The sequence below is a fragment of the Sylvia atricapilla genome, chromosome 17 (genome assembly GCF_009819655.1).
Source record: "Sylvia atricapilla isolate bSylAtr1 chromosome 17, bSylAtr1.pri, whole genome shotgun sequence".
In the NCBI taxonomy this organism is placed as follows: Eukaryota; Metazoa; Chordata; class Aves; order Passeriformes; family Sylviidae; genus Sylvia; species Sylvia atricapilla.
This window is the reverse complement of record NC_089156.1, coordinates 11,827,577-11,845,114: the sequence shown is the minus strand read 5'-3', so window position 1 is coordinate 11,845,114 and position 17,538 is coordinate 11,827,577. Positions and strand designations below refer to the sequence as shown.

Genomic DNA, 17,538 nt, shown 5'->3' with positions numbered 1-17,538 from the left:
AACATGCACAAGGCTGCTGGAGACCTGCAGCTCCTGCCACACCAGAGTGGTGCTTTTAGCTTTGTTCTCAACAGCTGCAGGCTCTGTGTCTTCAGGGATGCCAGGTCTCTCTGAATCATTTCATAGAAACCCAGTTTTATTGAAATCAGCAGTGTTTTAATGTAAAAATGTGGTCAGAGTAACTATCAGCCTTCAGAGTCCATGTCCTCAGTAGTTTCTGCTCTGAGCCTTTGGTTGCCTGTTAGTTTCTTCTCAAATTCTTCTTCACTAATTTTTCCCTTTTTTAATCTTTTCAAGAGTCTTGTGTCATTCAGCAGCTCTTCCATATCCTCATCTTCAATATCAGAGCCCTGGTGGAAGTTGAAAACAGCAAATTAAACACAACACCAAAAGGTTTTCATTCTGTACAGCTGAACACAAGAGAAGATTACAAGTCAGAGTTTGCCAGAATATCCAACCAGGAAATAAGATTCATTTCCAACCCAGGCAACTGTAATTCTCAGCTGCACTTACTGCAAATTGACAAAAGCACCCTCAGGCTTTTGCATACTTCTGAGAAACAAAAAATCCTATTACTGACTAGCATCAGTGCTGAGAAATTGTTTCAGTGTTTAGCTTTAAAAACCTCTCTAAGTTTTTTAAGCTTTGCCTTGTCCATGTCCTACAAAGTTATTTTAGAGCCATCAGTTCCCCCACACTAAAACCCCAGGGCTCTGCCATTGCAAAGACTCCAGGAATCACTTGCAGTTTAAGGGAATGGACACAGTTACCTCTTCACGCCTCCTCTTAGCTGTTACTTTCTTTTTCTTCTCCCTCTTGGCTTTCTGCTTTGACCATGCTTTGTTCTTGACGAATTTCTTTTTCCCTTGATTTTCCTCTCTTTCTTTCCTTTGTTCTTCTAATTTCTTTTGTCTCTGCTTCTCTCTGTTTTTATCCTTAAATGAAATGGAGTCTGTATTGACAGTGACTGGAGTAAAGTCTGGGAAACATTTTCCTCTTAGTTCAGGCATCTTTGGCATTTTTAACAATGCAAAACCTCTGGCAAGACTGGCAAAATCCAGATCTGTTGAAGTAAAGATTATAATGTCAGTTTCCTGCTGGATAAAATATTAATTAAACTGAGAAAGGAAGAAAAAAAAAGTCAACATTATTTTAATGTATTGTCTGCACTCTATACCTTAATACTAGCAACAATACTAAGTCATTTTTACTTGTGCTTTTATCAGCTTGGTCAAGCTCCATATTTAAATGTTTTCTCTTGAAACAAGATGCTTGAAAAAAAATAGAGGTTTGTCAAAATCTGCTGGTGCAGGAAGTGAATGAGATCAAAAATCAGAAGCTGAAGCTTGTGGACATCACCACTCTGCTTTTGTTAGATGAGAAAAACAGTGAGAGGTACCAGCCCTGCTGGGAATTACCTTTGATCCTGAAGATGAGATTACATTCGTGTTTGGCATAGGCCTGGACATAAGACACAAAAGCTTTCATCCCTTTCTCAAACACTGCCCTGTCAGCCAGAGCCATGGCCTTCAGCTTGGGAAGAAGATCCAACACATCCGTCTGCGGTTTCATTTCCTGCATGGGACACTGGGAACCACAAAATAAACAACAAAACCAAAGGAAAAGTTCAAGCAAATGATGTGAAATGCTCTGTGAAACCTCAAACACACACTTCTTGCCCTGTAAATCCCCAGTCAGCTCTGAGCCCCTTTCCCTTTGGTCACTCCAACACAGCAGCTGACCATCAGCCCCAGAGAGCAGCTCCTGGCCCAGCAGAGGAGGTCTGACACTGCAGCTCCACAGAGGCAGCATCTTCAGCTCTTGCTTTATCAGGCTCTGGTCTCATTAAAGGTGTGCAGAGAATTCACACAATGAATCCCACAAATGCAGGAGCAGGCGTGGGGGATTGTAGGAGTTACAAGTAAAGAGCAGAGAGGCTGCAGGGTGTGAGCTGCTGGGGCAGGACCACAAGCCAGCACTGCCCTCCTGCAAATGCTCAATCTACACCCTTAGGAACAAAAGGTTTTTCCTTACTCATTGCATCACATGTTCCTCTTACCAACCCAGCAGGAAACACTGGGGCAATCCTGTTCCAGCTGCATTTGGTGATTATTAGACAGCTCTTACCTTTTAATTCTGCACCTCTGCTAAAACATTACCCACGTGTACGAGCCCAAGCTCTACAAATTCTGATTTCAAAGCTCCTATCACTAAGTTTCCTTGCTCCTTCCTGCTTTGGGGTAGGACAAAAGCCTCCTCACCTTTTGGTTGATGGAGAGGAAGTTAATGTAGGACTCTTCCATGGGAAGCAGGAACACCAGAGCACTGCCCACGTTGCCGATCCGCGCCGTGCGACCGCAGCGATGCACAAAGGCACTGCAACAACCCAGCAGGAGAGCTCAGTTTGGTTTGGGCAAGTCTTGTGGGATGGGAAACACTCAACCAACAGGAATTAGCAAAGTGTAACACAAGAGAGGTGTGGCAATCCCACTCAGCTGTTAGGCTAAAGCAAGGGGTGTCTGTTTAGGGAGTGAAGTTCAAGCAAGTTGTAGGAAGAATTAGGACAGTGAAAATAAAAATCCATGGGAAAGCTCCTTTCCTGTGAGCTCTCAATGAACCATTCCTTGAAGAGCTCTGTCCCTGCTCTCACCTCTGTTCTCCTTCACCCCAGTGTCATCTTTCTCTGAAATTCTCACACAAAGCCTTACCCCAGAGTAAGACAATCACCCACCTGACTGACACATGCACAGCACAAAGTCATTTCCACTCACAGCAGTGACAACAAAAACTCCCCTTTCAGCCTCCCTTGCTCCTGCATTACTTCGTGTGTTCTCTCAGATGAACCTCCAGGAAGTGATTAAATGTGATTTTTTTTTTGTTCCTAACTGATAACTGACCAGCACAGTCACAAGACCACGCAGAAGGAAAAAGGTTCTCAGGATGTGAAGCTGTACCTGGCACTGCTGGGTGGGTCATACTGCAACACCCAGTGCACTTCTGGAATGTCAATGCCACGGGCCATCACATCTGTGCACACCAAAATGCCCCTAGGAAGAAGGAAAAAGTGTATTTTCATTAACCTGTCATTTGAGAAGAGCCAGCCTCCTCACAGCTGTGTGCTCTGCACCTTCACCGCAGAGTGAGGAACAAAACATTTTAAAACATTTGGGGTTTTTTTAAGAGACAAAATATAAGGTAATTGCAGCTATTAGCAACTGAAATTCTACAAAACATTATTAAAATTGTTGTGATTTGTATTACATTTCTAAGACAAATCAATTCCCTATTACAAATCCAAATTTTTAAACCAGCACTGCATCCACCACAGCTGAATATATTATAATAAATGTTTTATTAAAAGACTTGAGTGACAATTTTAGCAAAACTGCCATGCTGTTCTTTTCAACAGCTGTTCTTACAATCTGCTGGTAATTCTTTTTCTCACAATATAAAAAGCTAAAACCCAGGTTCCATGCAATAAAAAAATTTGACAGTTGATGAGGCAAGAGTTTCTTAACAGCATCCTGCAAATCTGCCAAAGAACATTTCCCTGTGAGTAGGTTACAGCAATGTGTTGCCATGCTCTTGCTCATACACTAATAAAGTAATATCCTGGGTTTCCACTCTGGTTATTAATCAGGAAAAGCTTATTTTTGCTACCAGTTTGTTTAAATATCAGGCCTAATAATGTGCTCACCTCCTGTGCTGCCACATGGATTATCTAAAGTAGGGTGGAGATGCTCCAGTCACGTTTTTCCCTTTGTTTGTGGTCATACTTTGGGTACCTCAGCACAATTTGTGACATTATCAATTCACTGAGAGCCAGCCTGGAGCATCCTGAGCCATCCTTCCACACTGAATGGCAGAACACTCAGACAAAACCACTTCCCCCTCACTATTTTCCCTTCTCACTATTCCCACCTCCTTACCCCGGGAGTTTCCGAAACTCCGTGAAAATCTTGTTCCTCTTGTGCTTCATTTTCCCGTGGATGCTCATTATTTTCACCTGTTTAATTAAGGATTCCAGAGCCTTCCCATAATATTCCACGCAGGCACACGTGCTGTTGTGATAAAGACAGGCATCAAAAGGTTATGCTGCATTTTTAATCAGGATTAGGCAGTCAAGGAAGAATTTCCCAAGCTCTTTCAAAAATATACACTATTTTTATTTAAAACATGCACATAATATTTATAATTAACAAATAATCATCTATAATGTCTTACTTCAAAAATGCATAAAATTTATGTTTTGCTTAATAACATAATCCTAAACATAAAAACATAATCATTCACATAAAAACATAACACGAAGCAATGATTAATCTCTTTTTAGGCACCATATTCTAAAAAAGCAGCTCTCAAAATCAATCACTTTGAAAATAGCCGTGTCCTTTTCAACAAAGGGCACAGTTTTGGGACTGAAGTAATTAAACACCAAACTGTTCTCACAACGAAACACGAAGAGAATTACCTGAAAAACACCAGATGTTTTTCCTGTTTGTGCTGCCGAAGAAAATGCACCAACTGGTTAAATTTTTCATCCGCCTTGCAGATCTAAAAAAACCCAAAAGAAGAACGTAAGAAAACGGACTTTGGCTCCTCTGGTGACGTGATCCTAAGCGACCAAGACTTAAAATCTTATTGACAGGACTAAGACCAAAGGAGGGGGAAGAGGAGGCTGTGTCAGAGGCCAGGCTCACACCATGTAGTAGTTCTCCAGGCGTGTTGGGGTTTTCTGGGTGTTGCTGGCTGCCATTCCCTTCTCCTTGACCGAGATGCGCACGGGGTTCCGCAGCCCTGCCCTCACCAGGTTCTCCACCTCCTGGGTCTGCGTGGCTGAGAACAGCCCTGTCCTCCTCTGCTTGGGCAAAAAGTCCAGAATGGCATTTAAGCTGCAAGGAAGCACATGGGAAAAATGGAACTGTCCCAAGGCTTCCCTCGGGAAGAGGTTGGAAGTAGGAGTTTAAAAGTCAAACAGGTTTTGTTATCGCACGTCAAACTCCTACTGAAATAATTATCTTAACTCTGAGAGGAAAAGAAAAGAGAACAAGGCTTATTGGTTAAAGTGTTTGAAGCCATTCTGGTGTGTGAATAATGGTATTTAAGCAAGCATTAGCAGAGATATGCTAACATACATCTCAACAAAGGAAACTCTGTATTCATCCAAGCTCCACATCTCCTGACTCTCCTCCCCCTTAGCAACTGCTTTGTGCAGTTACAGAGCAAAGATGAACGAACAAAACAGAACAAACCCAACTTTGGAGACCATTGCAGGCCACACTCATTCACATCCATCACACACCGACTCACTGAAAACTGCAGAAGAACCCCCAGAATTTATTATTTCCACACCTTGCCTCAAAGCCCATATCTAGAAGTCTGTCTGCTTCATCCAGCACCAGCACATCCAGAGCCTTGACACAGCTTGCCAGGTCCAGCCCGTCTGCTTTTCTCCTGAACAGATCCTCCAGGCGGCCCGGGGTGGCCACGATGATGTTCCCACTGTTGGTGCACACACACAGAGCAATCCCCTGAGTGCAGGGTGAGGAATTTGGGACAGCTCCTAATGTTGTTAGCACAGCCCTGCCCTGCATTTCTCATTAACCAGTTTCATTTTGTCGCTTTTACCTGCATCCATAGTTCAGTGCCTGTCGGCGCATGGTGCCCTGTGGCAATAACAATTTGGAATATAAACAGCAAGGATGGAAAGCAACTATCAGCTACAGGGAATATTTGGTACCTGCATGCAAAAGCCAGTGGCAAATAGGATTTCTTTAAAACTCCACCATCGGTATCAGCACACAACAATTTCAGGGAATTAATGAGCAGTGAGGAGTGAAATATTTCCCTGAAGGCACTTTTCAGCTCTGTTCTTCACCCAAAGAGCAGATAAATGGTGCTGATGTCACATCAGAGCCTCTCCTCACGCTCTACCTCACTCCAGGAACAGACCCCACAATTTCCCAGCTCAGCCCCAAAAGATTCTGGCAGCTCCATCCCATTGCAGCACCAGCAGGATCACAGCTCTGGGCTGAAAACCCTGACGAGGAGAAAACCACAGCTCTGAGACACTGACAAACAAACAACTCACCCATGCTCCTTAAACTTCTCAACATCTTCCATGGGGTTCCTTCCACCAATTAAAAGAATCTGACTAAAGCAATAAACCAGAAAGATTTGGGTCATCTTTAAGTTTGGCTGGTCCATGAATGACAGAAGGAACTGTGCTGATGGAGATGATGAATTTCACCCACCTGAACATGGGGAAGTGTTTTGTGAAATGTGACAGCACCTCATCGATTTGAATGGCCAATTCCCTCGTTGGTGTGATAATTATGGCTCCAACCTGCACGTGAAAAAACAGGGATTTGTGGGGAGAAAAAAAAAAGATTTGGGCAGAATCCTCCCTTTCAAGCTAAGGGAGTATGAGCCATGATTTTGAGCCTGATTTCAGACAAAACATTTCCACAGAAATACAATAAAATGTAAAAAAACATTAAAAAATGTCTGTGAAAGACTTTGTATCAATGTGCAAAATACCTCTGCTCAAAGAGCAGCATCTAATAATGACATTTAAGAGCAAATGACAGTGAAGCTCCCTGCACACTAAAATGTATTCAAGGTCAATGGATGCTAAAACCCATTCAAATCTCACTTGTAGTGTATCAGTGTATTCCGTATTTTGGGATATTTTTCTAACAGCTCAGAACCCTGTTCTGACCATGTCAAAGGAGAAGCTGTATCTAAGGGCAATGAGAGCACCCCAGTTTTATTTCCAAGTTTTAAACAGTTTATTGTTACTGTTACACCCAAGAGCTGAGCACACAGTCACTTTCTGTGTAGGTAATTTTCCTTACGAATACTTTCCTTAAAGTTCTCAAATCTTACTGGCACATCATAAAAATATATTCAGTACTGAATATTCTAATCTCACCTGCTTTTTCTTTAATTTTTCTTCCCGTCTGAGAAGAATTTCCAATATGGGAATCACAAACGCCAAGGTTTTCCCACTGCCTGTGACCTGCGAGAGTGGAAACAGCGTCAGCCCTCGCTCAGCTCCAGAGACAAGCCTGGAAAACGACGGGCGGGGGAAGGAAAAGCACTCACCGCTTCCGCGGCCACATCTTTGTTACTCATGAAGAGCGGGATGGTGGCGGACTGAAAAAAAAGAGAAGCAACATATCAAAACTGAAGCGGCGGTAAATCGCACGGAGGTGAAACTCCTCCGAGACATCAGAGCTCGCTGCGGACATCACTCAAGGAAAGCCGGTGGGAAAGTCACGGAATGCGGCTTGTGTCGCTGCTGCGGCACCCGGTGGGGGCTGCGACCGGCACCGGCCCCGACCGGGCCAGGCGCTCCTGACACCGCCCGCGCCTTCCTTCCTCAGCCTCCCCTTCCCCGCCAGCGCCGCGGGGCCCCCGCACCTGCACCGGGGTCATTTGGTGGAAGCGGAGCTCCCGCAGCGCCCGCAGCACGCCCGGGCTGAGCGGCACCGGCAGCGAGCCCCAGGCGCCCTCAGTCACCGCCTCCATCTTGGGCCCGCGGTGTCACCGCCCCGCCGCTCCCCCCGGCCCGGGCCCGCCGCCGCGGCCGCGCCCTGCGGAAACACACACCGCGGCGCCTCCCGTTCCGCCGCACATCGGTTCCGCCAGCCCCCGTGGCAAAAAAAAAAAAAAAAAAAAAAAACACCAAAATTTGGATTTAGCAAGAAAAAAAATAAATTAAAAAATCCTGTTTTTATGACGAGCTGCCTATAGCAGTGAGTACTTCTGCGGGTCTTACAGCAGCTGTGCCCCCCGAGTGCTATAAATGTGTATTATGTAGTTGGCTTTTCGCAAATATTAACGTGACTACTACATGTATAATTATACTGTATTATGTTTTATTAATAGGACTTTAGAAGGGTAGTGAATGTGTGTTTTCTGATTATACCAGAGGGTTAAGACTGGGTTGTTTGGGGGTTTTTATCTCTTCTTCGTAACGTCTAAACCACTAAGCCAGAAGTTACAGGAGGGGGGGTTCACCTTGTGACCCTTCATAAAAATAAAAAACCTGTCAACTTTCTGTTCTCTCATCCAAATGGAAAGAACCAGAAAACCTCAGAAGAAAATTTACACCCACGTAAGCAGATTGAGTGGAGCCACCCACAAAGTAAATCTATTAGATAAGATGATCAGGAACACTTCAAACAGATCAAAAGAATATGTTTGATTAACATCTATTGCATATTCAACACAGCGCTCCTTAAAAGATAGAAATCCTAAAAGGGTGAAGGAAGCTACAGGTAGACCTTGTGCCAAGCCTCCTCATCCGAGGGACTTTGCTTATTCTGTCTCTTAATTTGTCTATTTTCTTCATTTTTTTATTAAACTCAAAAAATTTTTAAAGGAGAGAGTGCAACCCATTTTTCACACGAGTACCCAGAATCTAAGATGTAGGTTCAGAGTTAGCTGATATTTATTCTACCTAGGATGGACTCTGGATAAATTTATGATATTCTAAGCAAGCAGGGAGTCACACAATCATTAGGATTGTAAGAAAATTCTGAAGTCACCCAGTCTGAGCCCTGTGCCAAGGCAGAGCCACCTGGGGCAGGTGACACAGGAACAATTCCAGGTGAGTTTGGAATGTCTGCACAGAGGGAGAATCCACAACCTCCTCAATGGAAATTTCTTCCTCATGTTGATATGGAACTTCTTGTGGTTTAGTTTATGGCCATCACTAAACAAATAATTTATAAAACCCCTCTGTGTTAATCTGTACTCCCTTTAAGGTATCAAAGGAAAAAAAAAAACAAAGCTGCTGGGTTTTTTTTTTTTAAAGAATTTGTTTATTTATCGAACCTGGGTCATATTTAGATTCACGAGCAATTTTTAAATGTACATCTTAGAATTCAATTTTCAGTGTTTTACACAAAAATATTGGCACACAACAGTTGCAATAAGGTGTAACAGCCACCTCTCTGAAGAACTGCTGCAAGTGTTTGCCCGAGGTTGAAAAAACTTTACCTGGAACATGAAAACCTGTAACAAATTTTAAATTAATTGTACAAAACTGTTGTGTGTTACTTGTAGAGGCTCCCCCCTGGAAAAGACCCCACCCCACCCCCAAAAATGATTACAACTAATATACATCAGTCACAACATAATCCTGGCTCAGCACCCACATCAGACGCTTCTCAAATTTTTAAACCAATCATCAGATAACTGAGGAAAGTAACTTTATACAAAAAACAAATCTACATGTGCCTGAAAAAAGAAAAAAAAAGAAAACACACCAGTATTTAGCATTATGCTAATTCTGATCAGATCATGGCAGAGTTTGCCACTGCACTTAAATACAAGGGCTGCATAGCGTGGATTAAACCCCCAGAATCTGGAACCCTTTGGCCTCAGGAATCCAGATTTCCTGAACATTTCTGCCCTGGGCACTGGGCAAACAGTCTGAGCTTTGGACCTGCAAAAGCCAAAGGGTTCACTAGTGTTTGCCAAGACACTGCACACACAATTGGCTTCCAAATAAAACCTTTGAGAGACTAAAAAAAACCGTGTAAGGAATATTTGGTGATGAGCAGAGAAAATTAAAAAAAAAAAAAAAAGCAATTTCATATCAACTATTTAATTAAAAAGAACTTTGGGAAGAAGTTGATATCATTAAGACAGTTGCTGATGACTATCTTTCAAACAGCAACCAGGTGTGAATTTGAACCTTTTCCTTGGCAGTTTCTGTGAGTGGAGAAGGGATTATTTGAATTTCAGAACACTTACTGCAGGGTTAAGGATGGAAGAATGCAAACAGTCACGTTAGGGCCTTGTACCGTTTCCCTGGACAGAACTGCAAGTGCTCATGGAAACAGGGAAAGAAGTTAGAAAAGACAGAAGAGCTTGTTTACTACAGTGAGTTACAGAGTTTGCAGCTTGCCTGGACCTTGCTTAGCACACAGACTGGGCAGATCTCAGTGGGAAAAAAAAATTATGCCAATAAAGTGACAAGATTTCAGCACAGCTTTTTCTATGGAAGATATATAAAAACAATTCTTTTTTTTTTTTTCTTTCTTAACTAGGAAGGAACAGAAGCAAATTAGTTTTACAGTTCAGTAAAGAGGGTTCAGAAACTAAATGACTTTTTTTTTTTTTTTTTTTTTTTTTGTGACCAGGATGTTTGGTAGAGAGTGAACTGAAATCCGGGACCACAGAAGGATCTTAGACCACCCTTCGGACTTCAAAAAACCTCTTCAGGTAGTAGATTTGTCCCAGTGTCATGGCAACTAGTACAAGGGCTTCAAAGAATGACCAAAGAACCACTCTGCTGTTTGTGTTGTCATTAACTGTTGGGAAAAAAAAGAGAAAAAGAAAACAAGTAGTAAGTAACAAAGCATTTAAATTTAAACCCTCCTGCCATGAAACTGGAGCACTGCACACAAAGCCCTGGGGTTGTGTCAAGCAGGGAACTTCTGATCTCTGGTCCTAAACCTTCGGGTTTTTCTTAAATCAGACAATTAGCAACAAATGTCACAACACTGGAGATATTCATAGCTTCAAATTCATTGAGGAGACAGTGCTTTCATATAATGTTGTGTTTTCACATGAAAAATACTTGCCCTTGGTTCCCACCCGTGAAAGTAACAGCAGTTCTGCTCTATTTCAACAAAACATTTTAAAAAAGAGACTTTGGCTCAATTATTAAACCACATCCACATCAAGAGTTAAGTAACAGTTCAACCAAAGTCTGGGAAGCAAATCATGGAATGGTTTGGGTTGGAAGGGACCTTAAAACTCACCCAGTCCCAGCCCTGCCATGGGCAGGGACACCTTCCTTGGGCACCTCCAGGGATGGGGCAGCTGTACCACACCCACAGGGAGGAATTCTTCCCCAGAATCTGATCCAAATCTCCTCTCTTTCACTTTAAAACCATCCTCCCCCCCTTGTCTTGTCCCTACGTGTCCTTGTATATGGATTAAACAATACCATCACTGGTATCTCCACGAATACACCTCACTTCAAACAACTGCAGAATTCACATCACTTAAGCAAATGTTATTTTGTGTAACAACCCTCTTTACACGAGGGGAAGCCAATTTAAAGATGACTGCAAACAACACCTACATTCTTTACTCTGTGGGCAGACTCTTCAGGATTTAAATGATTATTATTTTAAGTCACTCGGAAGAGGTTTTATGGACTCAGATTTAAATGAGCATTCACAAGGTCACTGGAGAGGGGAGAAGGCACTGATTGGAGTCAGACATACTTGCTCTATGTATTCTTTCACGGACTTCCATGTACTCCTGTTCATGCTTTACAGCTGTCATGGCCACTGCTAACTCGTTAATCATCTCTTCTAGCTTGTTCTGATGAGCTGCAGAAGAATTTCAGAAGCGTCAGAAAGTCTGTTAGTGACTGCAAAAAAAACAATCCCCCCATTTCAATGAATTTATGAAGAGTTAAACCTAATTTCCTGCTGCAGGAGGTCTGAGAGCACAGCTGAATGTTTTCTGTGCTTTTTTTACAGCCAAGTTCAGTTTCTGTAGCATCACTTTTCCCTCACGTGTCTCTGTGGTTTTTAACAAGTGGGAAAACATTTCTCCACATCCCAAAAGGAGGAGACACAATTCAGACTCAGTACAGACCCCACATCTCCAGTTGTGCACATATTTTTCCAGGGGAACAGAATGGAAGAATGCACGAGACCAATACCACACACTAACATCTATTTTGCCACTATCATCCAAGATATTCCAAGCAGATTATCTTAACATAACAGCTTTTCCTAGTTGTTAAGCTTGCAAAAAAAAAATAAAACAGAATGACTGAGATTTTTTAGCTTAAGATCATGATGCTGGCAAATCATGAGATCACTTTTTGAAGAAAAAAAAAAATAAAAATTATATTCTGTGATCTTCAAGTTCAGCTGAAGCCCAGCACTCAGGGGGCACAATGCCCAAGGGGCCTGGCACAGGCTTCACTTGTGGTGTGTTGTGAAAGCAGGAGAGGAGTTAAACACCAAACCAGCAGCACAAAACCAGAGCTTGAGACAGTCCAGCAAATGGAAGGCTCAGAGATCTAAGATTTAGTGCCTTGACTGTCAATCACAGGATCTTTTTAACACATCCACGCTCAAAGAACTGTCCACTCACAAATTTATAAATTAGGCAAGTCATTTGCAAAGTTTTCTTAGCATCAGGTTGAGGCATCATTCCACAGACACACCCTGGGCAATCAGCTCTCTCTTTAAAAGTCACAAACCCAACATATTTTCCTTTCAAGGGACACAGCTGACTTGGAAGCTCCCTTACTAGAGTTTTATTTGTAAATTAAGTGTTTCAGATCACAGTCTGAAAACAGAGCTATTCAAAACACACACCTTGTGGGAAGAGTCAAAAGAGAGGACCAGAGAATAACACTCATACAAGTTACAATTAAAATCTAAAAAGTTGTGCAAACCACACTCACTTTCCTAATAGCTCAAATCCCTCATTTTCATGGTCATTGCAGTAAGTGCAGTTTATTAGTAAGAGAAGAAACTACAGTTGCAGGGATAGTCTAAAAAATACTCCAAAAATTCACTTCAGAAAATTGTCTTATTGCACTAACATTCTTTACACCAGATGTATGTAGACTCAACAAAAGATTTAAGTGAGTCTTTAAAAAAAATCAAGTTAGGAACGTGCTACTTTTTAAGTGACATCAAGCAGTCAATGCCCAAATTATTTACGTGCTAAAATAAAAAACAAGAATTTGTTGCCTTCCTAGCTAGAGTCAGTGATTTCTAAACAAACTTTATAACTTGATATGCAATACATTCATTTTTTTTTTACAGCAAATGACAAGTTTCAGTTTTTCCCCTGCTACATCAGTAATAATTCATAACCTACAAGCAGATTATTGCTTCCAAAAGCTTTTGATTACTCAACATCCCCTTTAGCAACAGAAAGCAAGTGCTGCCAAAAACCATCCAGCATTCTTGGACGTTCATTGTTTTAGTTCAATTTCCCCTAAACTGATTAAATCTTCTGCCAGCCATAAATAACCACCTGAAGACAAACTGCCATGGCCAGTGCAAGGAGCTGATCCCAAGAGCTGCTCAGGGTGTAAACCTGCCAAAGGGGAGCCTGCAGGTGCTCAGCATTGCTCAGAATCAGACCTTTTGGGGTAGTTTATTAAAAAGACATTCTCATGCTCCAAACCAATGTTACAGAGAAAAAGCCAAGTTAGCTGTTAGTGAATGAACATGTGCCAGAGACAAGATGCTAAGGAGCTTTCAAAAAGCAGTCCACATACCATCCCAGGTATCTCCACCACCTAGAGGAAAGTGTAAGAGATGAACACAGGTACAGGACAAAAGGCTGCAGATAAAACAGTCATTTACACGGCTAAGGGAAAAGTTTTATATTAGCACATTTCTCTAAGGCATGGAGGAGGCTACACAACTGCTGAGCCCACCAGGAATCAGAGGATGGCACTGATGAAGGGCTAAAGGATGGAAGCATTAGTGTCCGCACATTCTCTGGTGATTTTGCCTCAAAACTGTGTAACCAGGTTCTAAAAACATCCACTTTAGCTGTGTGAGAGGACAGCCAATTCGACCTGGAGGAACGGGGATCCTGAGAGCCCTACTGGAGTTCACAAATCATGCAAGCAGGGAAAAGCTCCCGAGAGCTGGAGCTGATTTCCTTCCAGCACAATCCTCACCTTCTGTCTCCATGTCTTGCCCCTTGGGAGCTTCCCCGATATCGATAGTGAACATCACTATCTTGGGAGTCATGGTGGACATCCTGTTGCTAAAGCAGAACTTGTAAGTTCCATCCATGTGGGCAGCAAAGGTGTATTTTCCACTGGACTCTCGGTCGCCTTTATAAATCCCCTTGTTATCGGGCCCCGTGATCTGTGTGGGGGGGAAAAAGAGGGTCACAGGGGTTTATTTCCAAGCACAGAGGTTCCCAGTGCACCACCACAGCACTGCCAGCAGGCTCTGCACCCTGCCACTGGCACCAACAGCGTCTGTAAGAACCTGGCTGCTTTGGCACACTTCAGTCTTTCCCTCCCACAACTCATTAGTGGAGTTCTCCACACAGAAATCTCTTAAAAAAAAAAAAATCCTACAAAGTTCTTGGTAAAGAAAGTCATGCAAAAGCCTCTCTGTCTGGCCTCCCGTGGTCGAGATAAGAAGTCAAGAACAAGCAAACCACAAAGCCTGGCTGTTTGTCAAATTAACAGCTGCAGGAGAGACCTTATCTCTGATGTCTGAAGGAAAACAAAAAGGAAAAAAAGACATTCTGCAATCGACTTTAGACACACAGTCGGGTATTGCTGCAGTAGCATTTCAAACGGACTGAAGACCTGAGTTCTGAGCTCTCAGGGTCAGTGGGATCCTAAATTCCCATCCCACCAGGGACACGTGAAGGGATCTCAGCTTCCAGAGGCTGTCCTGTGCCACAGCCATGTGTCATTTCCAACTGCTACAGGAACCTCAGCAACAACTCTCACGTCTGCGATATCCCAAATAAAAACCTCTCTGCTCTATAACACGGTGAAAGCAATTCATATTCAGTATTCTCCTCATTTAATTCCTCTTTGAAGATAACTGATCGCTCAAAACTTTCCCGTTGCCAACCACCCAGGCTGAAGACAACACCTTTGGATTCAAAGGGAAGCACGCTGCTCCTCAACAGGCAGCACCTGATCCCGGAGAGCAACGCCGCTCGTTCCTCCCGCCAAAGAATTCCCCGAGACGAGGCTGCACGGAGCGGGACGAGGCTGCAAACCCCAAGGGAAAGGCGGCCAGAGCGAGCAGCAGCGCCCCGTGCAGCAGCGCCAGCGATGACACCCCACACGAGCGCTCGGGCCTGCCCGAGGCCGCCCACGCCGGGCCGGGAGCGCTCCCGCCGCACGGAGCCCCCGCCGCAAGCCCCGGCGGGCGGCTCCGGCCCCGCTCCGGACACCCCGAACCCCCGCGGGCCGCTCTGATCCCGCTCCTGCCGGGGCCGCCGGCCGCTACCGAGGGGCCCTCACACACACGGCGAGGCCGCAAGGCGCGGAGCCCGGCCCCGGCACGGCCCCGCTCCCCAAGGTCGGCCCGCGCCGCCGCCGCACCTCCACGTCGATGTCCAAGAAGCCGCCCTCGGCCACCTCGAAGATGAGCCCCATCTTGGTACCGGACGGCACGCGCTCCTGGAAGCACTCCTCGGCGTGCGCGTCGATACTGACGAAGTAGGCGGCGGCCGGGGCCGCCAGCGCGGCCACCAGCGCCAACACCGCCCGCACCGGCGACATGGCGGAGCGACCGGCGGCGGCACCGAGCGGCGCTTCCGGCCCGCGCCGCGCCCCTTCCGGCGCACGGGGCCGCCGCTCATTGGCCGCCGCCGCCCCGCTGCCACGTACGGGCTGCGCTACGGCGGCCGCCGGGAGACAAAGAGCAGCGGGAACGCCGAAGCGCTGAGGCAGCGCCCGCGCGGCACGGGAGGCAGGACCCACGCGGGGGAGCAGCCAATGAGCGGGAAGATGGGGCGGGGCCTTGGCGGCGGGAGCCAATCGGAGAGAGACGCGGGGAGCGAGGGTGAGGGGGCGTTGCCCGGCAACGGGGCGGGGCGAGCGCGGGAGGCGGGAAACGGCGGCTGAGGGGATGAGGGGCGGCGGCCTCTGAGGGATCCGGGCGGCCCTGAGGGAGTGAGGGCAGGCGGGAGGGTGGCAAGGCTGCTGCCACCACGGCGGTTGTCACCACGGCTGTCACCGCTGCCGAGGCTGCTGCTGCTGCTAAAACCGGGAAACCAGAACTTGCTGCAGCTCGGGAGAGGTTTGGGGAGTAGCCAATGTTTGAGACGTTAGTAGGGAAGCCCAGCTTGTGGGCTAGTCAGGCTTAAGGAAAAACAGTGATGGCACGTCCACTTTCTGCTTCACCCGGGAGTAAATGTTTAAAAACACATTATTTGCACGACCGTGCTTAAGAGCTAATTTCTAATTAAACGTTCCAAACAGAAATACAGAAGTTCGTGCTTTGAGCTCAAGGCAGCCTGTTTCACGACCAGCTGTTTTAATGATGTGGAGAAGAGTTACAGACCAACACACAATCTGGCTTTCCAGTGCAATATTTATGCATTGGTTTTGCCAGTAAGCGCCGGTTATTGTATCCGTGGTGACATTCAGACGCGTTTATCTTGCTAAAAGGCAGATTTCCATCAGCACGTTCTGTTCTGTCCCTGCAGCTCCAGGTGTGAGGCAGCAGAGCTGCTGTGTCAGTGCGGGCACAGGGTGTGGACAAGTGTGAGCAGAATTCTGCAGGACAAGCTGAGCCTGAGGAGCTGCAGGTCACCTACGTGGCTGGAGAAGAGACTTTTCCTGCCAAGTCGTTTTCCATGAGTTTGGATCCGGCCAGCATCAAACATACTGCTTCCCACATCACAACTCGTGCTGGTTTTTCACCTTTCTCAGCTGTAGTTTTAGTCTTTCCACAAATAATCCCGACATTGTTATTTTTTTCCTCTACCCGCACTTGAACTGAACAACAGGAATTAATATAATACCAAATTCTTGTGGCAAAACCTCTTTTTCTCCATCTCCAACTTGGACAAAATGATGATTTCACAGCATAGCTGCTCCCATGAGGTACTGCAGGGTGTTCTCCAAACATTCTGCTCAGGCTTCTCCTCCTTGTGTGTTCATAAGCACCTCTGCCAGGAAAGGATGACTACACCATTATTCATCCTCCTGCTCTCCCTGGAACTTTGTGCAATATCCTGTGGCGTTCAACTTTGGGAATAAGTTTTGTGAAGGATATATAGATGTATTTTCACTGGGTTATTGCTCTAACTTGGGCAACTGATTGCCAAGCTCAGGTATTTGGGGACTGATGGTTCCCCTCCTGTGCCCTGGTACCTACTGGCAGTGCATGAGGAAGATCAGTATTTTGTACCCTGTGGCAGAGCGAGTTTGTGACAGCATTACCTGAAAAATCTGGTCTGGGTGTCACAGTGTCGCGTTTCTGGGTGTTACAGTGTTCCATTTCTCATCATTCATCACTCCAATTCAAGTGCACTAGCGTTTTGCGTCTGCCAAAAGTAGATAATTAATGCTGTATTCACAACATGCAGCACGTGTCGAGTCATTCCAGGCTTGGCTTTTCCAGCCCCACTGCTATTTCTCCTGGCTAGTTCCAGTGTTTGATATTATTCATCATATCTCGCCCAAAATAAAATGCATTCTTCCTACTCTGCATACAGCAAACGGCAGGACTGGGACCTAGAAGTATTTCCAGGCACATTTAACTTATTTGTAGAGACTCATCTGGAGCATCTCTTCCTAAACCCTATGGAAGTAAGAACATCCAAACTTTCACAGTCACACCCGAAAGCAAAAAAATACTAAAAACCTGAACAGAAAAATACATTTTGGTTTCGTTTAAACTCCTCTCTAAGTGTATCCATGCCAGCAAAGCCGCTTGTATGTGTAAAATCTCCACCGATCCTCTGAACATGTGCTCAGTAAAGACTCTTTCTGTGCCCTTGCAGAGAAGAGTTTAAACGCCTTGATGCTGATGTGTG

General features: G+C 45.0%; 2 protein-coding genes across 3 annotated transcripts; both read right to left on the bottom strand.

Moving 5' to 3' along the window:
- Positions 1–115: 115 nt before the first annotated feature.
- DDX55 (DEAD-box helicase 55) lies at positions 116–7,554 on the bottom strand. The gene is made up of 14 exons (XM_066331736.1): positions 7,426–7,554; positions 7,108–7,158; positions 6,935–7,021; positions 6,255–6,346; positions 6,092–6,154; positions 5,353–5,502; positions 4,703–4,892; positions 4,472–4,554; positions 3,930–4,061; positions 2,955–3,047; positions 2,262–2,376; positions 1,419–1,587; positions 771–1,063; positions 116–350 (listed from the first exon to the last, which is right to left on the bottom strand). Exons 1-14 carry the CDS (start codon positions 7,531–7,533, stop codon positions 186–188), a joined length of 1,791 nt encoding a protein of 596 aa, XP_066187833.1. The 5' UTR covers positions 7,534–7,554; the 3' UTR covers positions 116–185.
- A 1,254-nt stretch (positions 7,555–8,808) lies between these two features.
- TMED2 (transmembrane p24 trafficking protein 2) lies at positions 8,809–15,312 on the bottom strand. 2 transcript variants are annotated; one of them, XM_066331734.1, is made up of 5 exons: positions 15,095–15,312; positions 13,694–13,886; positions 13,283–13,303; positions 11,253–11,360; positions 8,809–10,328 (listed from the first exon to the last, which is right to left on the bottom strand). In XM_066331734.1, the coding sequence occupies exons 1-5, from the start codon at positions 15,272–15,274 to the stop codon at positions 10,204–10,206; spliced, it is 627 nt and encodes a 208-aa protein (XP_066187831.1). In that variant the 5' UTR covers positions 15,275–15,312; the 3' UTR covers positions 8,809–10,203. The 2 variants fall into 2 exon arrangements, with proteins under 2 accessions (XP_066187831.1, XP_066187832.1); XM_066331735.1 differs by lacking the exon at positions 13,283–13,303 and having other exon boundaries at positions 15,095–15,311.
- Positions 15,313–17,538: the final 2,226 nt, after the last annotated feature.

Bases quoted from the DNA above. Each gene is read 5' to 3' on its own strand.
- DDX55 (XM_066331736.1), bottom strand. From the start codon at position 7,533: ATGGAGGCGGTGACTGAGGGCGCCTGGGGCTCGCTGCCGGTGCCGCTC. The intron at 6,347-6,934 runs GTGAGATTAGAA...TTTCACGTGCAG, and splicing joins AAAAATTAAAGAAAAAGCAG to GTTGGAGCCATAATTATCAC. The intron at 4,555-4,702 runs GTGTGAGCCTGG...GGGTTTTTTTAG, and splicing joins GCCTGGAGAACTACTACATG to ATCTGCAAGGCGGATGAAAA.
- TMED2 (XM_066331734.1), bottom strand. From the start codon at position 15,274: ATGTCGCCGGTGCGGGCGGTGTTGGCGCTGGTGGCCGCGCTGGCGGCC. The intron at 11,361-13,282 runs GTATGTGGACTG...ATTCTTCTGCAG, and splicing joins TGGTGGAGATACCTGGGATG to CTCATCAGAACAAGCTAGAA. The intron at 10,329-11,252 runs GTATGTCTGACT...TTTTCCCAACAG, and splicing joins TGAAAGAATACATAGAGCAA to TTAATGACAACACAAACAGC.